Source organism: Nannobrachium achirus (genome assembly GCF_963921795.1).
Source record: "Nannobrachium achirus genome assembly, chromosome: 11".
NCBI classification, from domain to species: Eukaryota; Metazoa; Chordata; class Actinopteri; order Myctophiformes; family Myctophidae; genus Nannobrachium; species Nannobrachium achirus.
Window position 1 is genome coordinate 1589854 of NC_137820.1, and position 11666 is coordinate 1601519.

The 11666-nt window shown below is 43.1% G+C and overlaps 1 protein-coding gene across 1 annotated transcript in view; it reads left to right on the forward strand.

Moving 5' to 3' along the window:
* scamp5a (secretory carrier membrane protein 5a) overlaps positions 1-10372 on the forward strand; it is a gene marked incomplete at its 3' end in the record, with an annotated part of 34798 nt that extends 24426 nt beyond the window's left edge. The window contains exons 8-9 of the mRNA XM_080736227.1: positions 8792-8861; positions 10238-10372. Coding sequence (XP_080592353.1) covers positions 8792-8861; positions 10238-10372 — 205 coding nt within the window. The remainder of the gene's footprint in view (positions 1-8791; positions 8862-10237) is intronic.
* Positions 10373-11666: the final 1294 nt, after the last annotated feature.

An 11666-nucleotide genomic window follows, 5' to 3' on the forward strand; every position in this document is an offset into this window, starting at 1 on the left:
ATTTTCATGAAAAAGTAGGTGAAAAGGTGTGTTTTATGACCGGTCACAATTGTGACCGGTGGGATAATGTTATATATATATATGTATATTGTTACAAGTAAAGTATGGGATCCAGAACCAGAAAGTACCAAAAGTAAAAGTACAAAATGTTTGAAAATATCCTAGGTATAAAATAGGGCTAAAGTGGATTAATGTATGTTTTATAATATAATCATTTATATCTGCAAAGTAACTAGAAACTAAAAATGTCAAATAATTGTAGTGGAGTAAAAGTACAGTAAAAGCAAAAGTACTGAAAACTAGAAATATTCAAGTAAAGTACAAATACCTCAAAACTGTACTTAAGTACAGTACTTAAGTAAATGTACTAAGTTGCTTTACACAACAGTTCACGTGAGTCATGTGGGTGCATGAGTGTGCACGTGAGAACCGGTTGAAACCAGTCTGTAGTGAGATCTGTAGGAAGTGAAACTGTGTGTGTCTGTGTGGAGGAGAGAACATGTGGAAGAGACACTGGGAAGACCAAAAAACAAGAGAAAATTAAAAATGTGAAATTCATGGTGGGGACACTTTAACAACTACAATTCAGAAACAAGCTCAAAATAACACAACTCACTACCACCAATATTAAGCACATATTGGCTTATAATAAGCAAACCTGGCAACCCTGACTAGTAGTGTTAGAACGGCTGGTGATCAGGTTCAGGTTGCAGATCCGGTCCACGTCTTAGAGCGGATACGGAAACACTGCATAACGTGCTTCTGTGTGGTTGAATGTAGCAGATTCAGTAGGCGGGCTCTAGACCGGATCTCACTGTTAAACTCAGCATGGTTTCAGCAGAGAGGGAAAGAAAGTAAAAAGAAAAGCTGACGTCTTAGGGCACGGTCACACCAGAATAATTGCGACCGTAAGGTCGCAGTTTAGTATGAAAACCTCCACCGGCCGTCCGTCCGTCCGTCCGTCCGTCCGTCCGTCCGTCCGTCCGTCACACACGTCACACCTTTGCCCTGCTCAATGTATACGTGTAACGCCTGATACTGAGGTGATGTGTCACTGTGACATCACAGATACTGAGGTGATGTGTCACTGTGACATCACAGGTGAGATCGCAGTGATGTCAGATACTCAGAGCAGGGATCTCCATATTTAGGCATAAACAGGTGACATCACAGTGATGTCAGATACTCAGAGCAGGTATCTCCATTATGGGCATAAAATGGATTCTGTTAGGGATCTCCATACTGTATATGGGCATAAAAGGGATTAGTGATGTCAGATACTCAGAGCAGGGATCTCCATATATGGGCATAAAAGGGATTAGTGATGTCAGATACTCAGAGCAGGGATCTCCATATATGGGCATAAAAGGGATTCAGATGGAGATTCAACTTCAATGAGTAACAATGGCAAACTGTCAACTGCCCGTATGTCTTGATAATTGGTAAAACAAACTTTTGGCCTATTTGTGGCTTATCATCACATCCAACCATCTTAAGATACTCAGCTAGTGGGGAATGCTCTCTTCCCTGGTGAGAATTGCCCCTTTATATAGGGCTTGTTTTGTGTATTGTATTGCGTATCTCCATATATGGCCATCTCCGTATATGGAGATATAAGTCGTCCATGCCCAGGTATGGGCTGGTGAGGTCAGACTTTGTGTGATGGGTAGGTTATCTCCATATATGGAGATTCAACATTCCAGGTGTAACTATGGCTGCCCGTATGACGTGAGAGGTGGAGGCTGTGATATTTGTGGAGATAAGCGACCAACGGTCGCTTATCTCCCGATTAGGGAGTCTTACTGGTATTCAACCTACTGTAAGAGTGGTTTCCTGCCAAAGCATTTCAAGAGGAATCGAGGGGTTTGCTGCCAATAAAAACCTTCCATTCCCATAGCATTGATCGTCTATTTTCAGAGCAAACCCAAGTGTAAGAGCAGCCATTACGATGCCGTCAAGGCAAAGACTGTGACCACAAATAAATAAAAAAATGTGCTGCCAAAAGTCAACACCAGAACCAAGTGGGTGTAGTTTAACTCATTAAAACATCACTTACGTCAGCCTCCGCTCTGGTCTCTTTGGCCGCGCTCACACATTTGCGTCACGCATCATCATCTTATCGTAGGGAATGGCCACTGGGGGCGCCGTGCTACATTGTCAATGGAAGGTTGTTTGGTTTTTTGTCGTTGCCGTGTCTCAAGCTCAACCGCAGCCTGTACGCTCTTGAAGAGACACGGCAACGACAAAACACCAAACAACCTTGCATTGAGAATGCATTAGTACGGCGCCCCCAGTGGCCACAGAATGGTCACAGTTTGACCCTCCTCTGTGTGGGCTGGACTGTCTGTGAGGAAGTGGAGGACAAAGTTAAACGTCTTACTTAAACGTATCAATAATGAAAATTAATTTACTTGATTAAAAGTACAAGAGTAGCCTATTTTCACCAAAAGTACTCATTATGCAAAATGTCCCATTTCACATGCATGTTTTCAAATGTATAAAAATACAAGCTCACAATGCGATGCAACGCATTGTAATGGCCAAGAGTTGGCGACCTCGCCCTTTAGGCCGAGGTTGCATGTCACCCTGAGGCGTCTTACTAGTAATATATGTCACGCAGCAAAGGCTCATATTCAATACCCCTAAGACACCACAATCAGTAGACGAGTCGTTTATAGAAAAGCATAAAACTTTATTACCGTCTAAACCAATAAGACTCCCAAATTGGGAGATAAGCGACCGTCAGGTCGGATGTAAAAATCGGCCTGATGGTGGCGCTAGATGGGATCTAGACATACTGTTTAAAGAGGCGGTGCCATAGTTTTGTACTTTTTCTGGTTTTCATGTGTCTAGGAGGTTGACAGTACTTCATTAGACCCCCTGGTGTGGTTGTTATGAGCAATTATGTATTGCCTTTCTATTTGGGTTTTAGCTGTAGGCTGCCACCTTGTGGGGTCAAACGTGCCGGCAGGGCCGGTTCTAGGGTTCAGGTGGCCCTAAGCAAGATTATTTTAGGTGGCCCCCCACTGACGGACGCGCGCACTTATTAACTGTCTTTGAATCGCCAAAACCAAAGTTATAAATAATAATGTCTTCTTCTATCTAGTAGAACATGTGGTGTCTGTTGTTAGCACTCAAGCATGTATCTACTAACTACACACATAGGGTTGCCAACTCCCAGAGATTCAAATACGAGATACATCCTGGCCGGCCTTGCAATTTTTGCGAAAGAATTTGGGGTTTTGAGGGGTGGTCAAAACCCCAGAAATGCATAGAAATCTGCATTTTGGCACAGATAAAACATTATTAGATTATTCTCTCTGGTTAGTTAAAAGCTATTAAAACAGAAACATGTAGGCCTATGCTCTAATGAAAAACATTTCAAAACCAAGATATAACTATTATAATACATATCTATTTCTAGACACTGTTTAATTTGTCCAAAAACATGAGTGTAATGTTATAACAAGAAAAAACAACAATTGATTTGAATCAGATTCATACAAAACATCACACACCTTCATCCTGTGTTCTTTTGGTCTCAAATTGCAACTTGTAGGCCTATTCAACTCTACAGTATGTGGCATATTTTCAATTCTGTTGTGTCTTGTGTGAGATCTTAATTTTATTGCACATTAAAATAATAAGTAGCATTTGGATAGGGTAGGAGTGGGCAACTTAGATGATGGAGAGGGCCACTATATTTCCACTATATATTTCTTCTTTCAATTTGAAGAAAACAATGGCTTCTATCTCATGAATGCCTGAACGGATAGCCAAACTTATTTTTTTGTTTGAAAGCTGTGAACAGCGTGCACACATTATGGTGCATGATCTAGGCATGGGCGTGCATGGTCTGTGCACAAAAAAATTATCCGTGCACTAAAAATTACATGGAATGGCATCCTGGTACTTGGCGGCCATTTTGAAAAGGCATCGAATGAGTTAACACTTTGTGTGATTTTAGGGCAAAATCTGTAGGAGCAGTGTCCAAAAATGTGTTTTGCAAGAATCGCCCAAATGGTGGCGCTAGATGGGACAGATCCATGTTGATGACATGACTGTAGAGATAATGTGTACCGCTTTGTGTGCTTTTAGGGAAAAATCTGTAGGAGCAGTGTCCAATAATGTGTTTTGCAAGAATCGGCCTCATGGTGGCGCTAGAAGAGGGCCATCTGTCTAAATGACATGAAATCTTACGTTGATAAAAATACTTAGCAATATAAACACCAATGCAAACGGTAATCATTTTGTTTTTTTTACAACAAGGGTTCATATTTTAGATTGTAATTAAAGAAAATAAAAGATGAGAGTTAAAATGTTTTCATTTACTCCTTTCTATCGTTTTAGAGATTTTAATGATTTAGATTTCAGTGTTTGGGGGCATGTGTACAATCGGCTAAATATGTATTTTACACAGAATAAGCCCATTCCCAAGATGCAATGCAATCCTTCATGGACAGATGTGACTTGTGGGGTTACTGTAAATAGCAATAAAGAAACTGCTGGCTTATTGTGTCTAAACAGATATATTTAGCCACTTGTACGCATGCCCCCATTCGTACGCATGTCCCACGTTTTATCACGCTAAACGTGCTAAAACGATAGAATGAAGTAAATGAAAACATTTTAACACTCACTTTTTCTTTTCTCTAATTACAATCTAAGATGTTGTAAAAAAAACAAAGTTGTCCTTTAATGTTATACCCACAGGAATTTGGCTGATGAACTGATTAAAGGTGTGGGTTATAGCAGGGGTTCCCAAAGAGAAAAACTTCTGGGAACCCAGATTAGGGGTTCCCAAACTTTTCTCAGGTCACCCAATAAATATTTTTTTAATTTTCACTCCCAGTACCTTATATTTATAGCATATCGTCGTTGTCGGGTGGAAACCTTGTACGTCCAAAACCGTTCTTTTTGTATTTATCATCTATGAAATGTACTAAACTAGTGAAAACAGCAGATCTACAAGCAATGCGAGGCGTTGTGTGCTTGTAGATCAGCTGTTTTCACTAGTTTTGTGTGACAGTCTTGTATGATGAAGCAGGGCTTTGCTTTACCAAAAGACGTACACATTTGAAACTTGGAGATACGAGTTTTCTGCCCGACAGTGATGATATTTTAGTGATTATGTTGCGAGGAAAACGATGAGATAACAGCCATTTTGGTTAGAACTGACTGAAAATAACTTTGTACTTCAAGTTTAAAATGATACTAAAAGTATTTTTTCAAGTGTCCAAATAAATTCCAAATATTATCAAATGATCTCGCGGCACCCCTGGACTGCCGCTGCGGCACCCCAGGGTGCCCCGTCACCCACTTTGAAAACCCCTGAGTCTCATATGTCTCATAATGTAATAACACTATTGCCATGTCTGTGCCATGGACTGCACTGGAAATTATAATGAATAGGGGAAAAAAAGGAAGAAAAAAAACATTTCCGAGATGCTGTGTGCGTCCAATGTAAGCCGATCCCAGTGAATAAAACGATAAAAGAAGAATTAAGGTCTCCATGTGAAGACATGCAACTCGATCCTGTTGAATCAGATATGATAGAAAAGCTTTGTTAAGGTTGTGGGAACGATGTCGACCTGATCATTCCTAAAGGCTGAGACATCCATCTGGTTACACACACTTTGATTTAACACACTGGTTCTAAACCTGTGGGTCGGGACCCCCAGGGGGGTCCCCAGATTATTTTGGGAGGCCCCCAGATGATTAACTTAACTTAACACATTTCAAAAAGTGACAAATTAAAGGAGTAGCTCACCCCCAAAATGACTTATATATATATATATTAAAAAAAAGTATTTTCAGTCCCTGTCTAAAGCTGTACTTTCCGAGATGACTGGCTCTCAGTGAGATTGGGACACATATATACACACACACACACACACACACACACAGACACACACACACACACACACACACACACACACACACACACACACACACACACACACACACACACACACACACAAAACCTAAAAATATTATTGAACTCAAGTCTCCATGGTGTGAGTAAAAAAAAACATTTTGGGGGTGAACTACTCCTTTAAGGACTTTCAATAGGCCTACATAAAATGTCAAATATTAGAAAATAGCAAATCTACTTTACATTGCTCACAACGCCTCACAACTCGAGGCGTTGTGAGCATGTAGATCTGCTATTTTCACAATAGAACCGTGTTATCCAAAATGTAATGCCTCAACTCTTAGTGCTCATCAGGGTGGGGGGGGGGGGGGGGGGGGGGGTAACCCAAAGCACTGAAAGGAGAAATGTTTACAGGAAGGAGTTGTTTTCCAGGGAAACACGCAGTGGCGTCAGTTCAGCAAAAGCTAGGGTATGGCAAAGATGGGAGTCCTCAAGGACAATGGGATCACAACGCTGCGAGGCGTTGTGATCATGTAGATCTGCTATTTTCACAATGACAAAAGACTTTTGTCAGTTTTTTACACAGGTTTCTACGGTTTCTTGGGCTGGATATGGCAGCCTGGAACGGTTGTTCAAGTGCAGCTAAACTTGGCATGTTAGTAAACGTGCACAATTAACAATAATGCATTGCACCTGTGCAGCTGACCTGCGGAACCTAGGAATATACCATTCTGTCAAGATGGGGAGAATCACGTTCTTTTATTTCCCCCCCTGGACCCAGGGTATGGCAGCTGCATACCCCTGCCATACCCAACTGACGCCCCGGACACACAGAGTTAACAGAGACACACAGGAGCAGAGCAAGAAGGCCTGTGTGAATCTGGGCCAGAAGGATCTGTCAGTGATGTTCTGTTCATGCAGTCATTGTTGGACTGGCTTTATCACGACACACATACTCTCTTTGTGTTACTCTTATACCTGTAACTTTGTAAGTGATTTTCCGGCAGGCCTACATGAGTCAGTGACCCAGCTGGCACTCATCACAGGGGCGTCAATTGGGTATGGCACGGGCAGTGGTGCTTTGGGATTTTCTTTTCCGGGCGGACAGTCATTTATTGACGTCACGTGCACGTGCGTGCACGCGCCTCTAGAGGCTATTTAGATAGAAAGGATGTCAGCAGATCTAATGGTGGGAAAACAATAGTTTTCTAGTTTTAATTACATTTGCATTGTTACTTAAGATTTTATGTTCTAGGCTACTTTCTTTTAATTCATTTAGAAAATACAGCACTGCAGTAGGCTAGAGAAACAAAGTTTGCCTTGAACGAATCTCAAACACTAAATACCACAGTAATGGTCTGGATGAGGAGTTTGAGGACACACACACATCGACACATGCACATGCAGTCACAGCTGGAAACCTAGTTGTTAAAGTAGGCTATATCCATATGAATAGAGGGGGCTTGAGGACGCTCACACATTCACCACTAGAAACCTGTTATGCAAAGTAGTAGCCACTGATTAAAGTAGGCTATTGCTTGTAGTTATCGGGGTGGGGGGTTGTCGCGGCTCTCGCGGGGGGGTATGCACGCGTTTACACGGTCGTGCACCGTTCTGTGCCGTCCGTGCGTCCGTGTGGAAATTTTTCGACCACACGGCGTCCGGTCACGTCCGGCCTCCAAAGCGCTACTGGGCACGGGTATGCAGCTGCCATACCCTGGGTCCAGGGGGGAAAATAAAAGTTACTTTTTAAATATAAATCCATGAATGTCTCTTTGTCTATCTGTGCTGGTTATTATGTTGTTAAATTACAGTAAAATAACTACAAATACAAAATGTAACAAAAAGGTCACTTTAACAAGGTATTATAAATATATTCTCCACACTTTTATTCTCCCCATCTTGACAGAATGGTATATTCCCAGGTTCTGCAGGTCAGCTGCACAGGTGCAATGCATTATTGTTAATTGTGGCACGTTTACTAACATGCCATGTTTAGCTGCACTTGAACAACCGTTCCAGGCTGCCATATCCAGCCCAAGAAACCGTAGAAACGTGGAAAATAAATAAATAAATGTATCGTGCCTGTTGCTAAAGTATGGCAACATGACTGGTGTCGCGTGCGTGCAAGACACCAGTCATGTTGCCATACCTTAGCTTTTTCTGAACTGACGCCACTGACTCATCATAACACCATCCATCATCAAACATGGACGTGCTGGCCATTGGGAAAAGCGGGACAACTCCCGAACGGCCGGTTCATTCCCGGCCGGTCCAGGCCGGCCATTAGGAAAAATAAATTAAATTAAATGTCGGCCTTCGTTCCATTTTGGGCGCTGGGTGGCCAACAAAGTAAATCGTCACTGTCGGTCAGAAACCTTGTATCTCCAAGTTTCAAATTTGTACAATTTTTTGCAAAGTAAAGTCCTGCTTCAGCACACAACGCCTCGCGGTGCGAGGCGTTGTGTGCTTGTAGATCGGCTGTTTTCACTAGTTTACATCATTTTTAAAATGGTTTTGGACATTTTAAAAAGGTTTCCACCCGACAACGACGAAATATAACTCATGTACAGTAATTGGCCCACTGGCTTGTCACTTGTCATGATCTGAAATGGTAAATCTTTGAGTAGCAGCAGCGCTATAGAGAGAGATCTCTCTCTATAGCGCTATAGAGAGAGATCTCTCTCTATAGCGCTATAGAGAGAGATCTCTCTATAGCGTGCAATGAGGGCCTCTGCAACTCTTTTTCCTGGGCTGAAGGGGCCCAGCACGTCCCTGTCATCAAATATCACGTATGCAGCAACGACACACATGACAGGACGTCAGGCCTACGAGGCTTCTCTTGCGGCCGGGCCACCAGAACACGTGCGAGCACGACGCGTGTGCTGTCCGTGCGTGTGCTGTCCGTGCGAAAAGACCCTGGCTACGTGTGCGAAAAGACCCTGGCTACACCAAGGAGGGAGCGTTTGTTGCGGGAGACCAGAGAGTCGGTGTACAAAACGAATATGCGCGCTTGTACAAAACAGAACCGATCCCATTTTTGCAGCGTGCGTATCCGGTGCTGGCGCTGTCCATGAGCCTGGTGTAGCCTAGCCTAGTTCCAGACCCTGAATCGCTAGCCACACCCCTTTAAATTTTTGTTTTGGCGATTCAGGGGTCTAGAATTGGTCTCATTGAAGAGGCCTTCCTCGTTCGAAAATCCGTACGGCGAATCAGCGTCTTGTGATCAGCGTGGGTGGGGGTTTCCCAGAACTCATGTGTGTTTCCAAGTACACCAGCGCCGCCGCCGTACCGTACCGCGCATCGCGTCACGGTAAAATGCAGTAAATTGCGGTAAAATGCGATCGCATCGATCTCGCTATGAAACACCAGTAGCAGGCATGTTATGTTGTGTTTGATTACTAGTTCGTAGTGCTCCTATTCTGCCTGTTTATTTGGTTAGCAAGTAGCACTAGCAAGCAACAGGCTAGCCACTAGCCAGCCACACATAACAACACTACGAACCAATCGCAGAAGGCTGCCTCTTTGGCAACGCCCATCCTTGAAATTGCCTTAGATCAGAGCAAGTTCAGACTGAATAATGGAGTGAAACGAAATGTCAATTCAGGCTGAGTGTCAGGCTAGGTGTAGCCGATATCACTGACATAAATTGGATCTTTCAAAACGCACTGACGCGTGTGAAAAGTCTGGCTGTGAGAGAGAGAGAAGCAATTGCAGATGAAAGCAAGCTCAACGTGAATGGACGATGACTTAAGACAGCTGACAGATAATTTAAGATAGATCGATAGATCGATAGATCGATCGATCGATAGATAGATATATAGATAGGATGGACAGTGTCATTTTGGATAAAGCTTTATATGAATGCCACCCTCCTTGGATAAAGCTTTATATGAATGCCACCCTCCTTGGATAAAGCATTATATGAATGCCACCCTCCTTGGATAAAGCATTATATGAATGCCACCCTCCTTGGATAAAGCATTATATGAATGCCACCCTCCTTGGATAAAGCATTATATGAATGCCACCCTCCTTGGATAAAGCTTTATATGAATGCCACCCTCCTTGGATAAAGCATTATATGAATGCCACCCTCCCCTCCTACTGAACATTATATGAATGCCACCCTCCCCTCCTACTGAACATTATATGAATGCCACCCTCCCCTCCTACTGAACATTATATGAATGCCACCCTCCCCATCTAGTGTAATACATCATGTCCTGTGAGTCACCACAGACCTGTCAGTCATCCTGTCTAGCAGCCAATCAGCAACAAGCGGAACAGAGCACAAAGCATAGATTCCAGAGCAGATGTTTATCAGTTCTCTGTTGACACCGGACCCTGTGCTCTGGGCAGCCGCCATGCAGCCTGCTCTGTTTGAAGCTCCCGTCCCGAGCCAGCACCGTCCAGCACCGTCCAGCACCGTCCAGCACCGCCCAGCACCGTCCCGTGCCAGCACCGTCCAGCACCGTCCACGGGGCAAGCCCGTAAGCCCTGTTCACGGCCCGCCCACTCAGCATCCCCCCGGTGCTGAAGTCACGTTTTGAAGGGTAAAACCCTGCTAAAAGCCCATAGAGTTAACACAGAAACCCTGCTAAAAGCCCATAGAGTTAACACAGAAACCCTGCTAAAAGCCCATAGAGTTAACACAGAAACCCTGCTAAAAGCCCATAGAGTTAACACAGAAACCCTGCTAAAAGCCCATAGAGTGAACACAGAAACCCTGCTAAAAGCCCATAGAGTGAACACAGAAATCACAAATGTAATGCAATTTCCGAATAGTACAGTATAAAATACGGCTAGCATGATCAAGAACACAAGTTAGTAAAAGGCACAAAGCGTTATAATTTACTTCACCGTTCGAAATAATGATTTGTTGGCTTTAAGTCCAGCCATCCCACAACCTTAATTAGAATTGCCCCGTGTGTGTGTGTGTGTGTGTTTCCATCTGTAACTCCACGTTCAGCAGTTGTTCAATTGTCTAAAAAACATAATACAAAAATCAATAACGCATGTACCTTGCCCAACATCAACTTTATCACCTTCAGATGTGTCTCTACTTCTCATAATCCCCAAATGTTTAAAATATTTTCCCAAATTTTGGCCTGTAGGCGGCTTTGTCCTGTGATGCGATTTACATCACAAATGGGCGTCGACAAGTCTGTCTGTCTGCTGTGATGCGATTTATATCACAAATGGGCGTCAACAAGTCTGTCTGTCTGCTTCACACCAAGGGGCTGTAGGCTAGTTTCTGTTATAGTTTCCCCTTCTAAACTGACGTCAGAAACAGGAAGTTGCTGAGAAATTTTCTCAGCAGTTTTCTCAGAGTGGGCGGGCCGTGAATAGGGCTTATTGGGTTTCCTGTAAACTCAGAGTGCGGGGGTCCATCGGCGGTGTGGGGGTCCCCCAGCCAAAAGGGTTAATCCAGCATCACAATCATTTTAACCACTTACACATAGAGCAGACCTACAAGCAAGCTTGCCTGTATGCAGGGGCGTCAATTGGGTATGGCAGGGGTATGCAGCTGCCATACCCTGGGTCCAGGGGGGAAGATAAAAGTTAGTTCTGAATATGAATCCATGAATGTCTCTTTGTCTATCTGTGCTGGTTATTATGTTGTTAAATTACAGTAAAATAACTACAAATGCAAAATGTAACAAAATGGCCACTTTAACAAGGTATTATAATTATATTACAGGTATATATAATTTTATAATATATGTACTTCTTCTTAAAATAAATGTATCATGCAACAAGACACCAGTCATGTTGCCATACCTTAGCT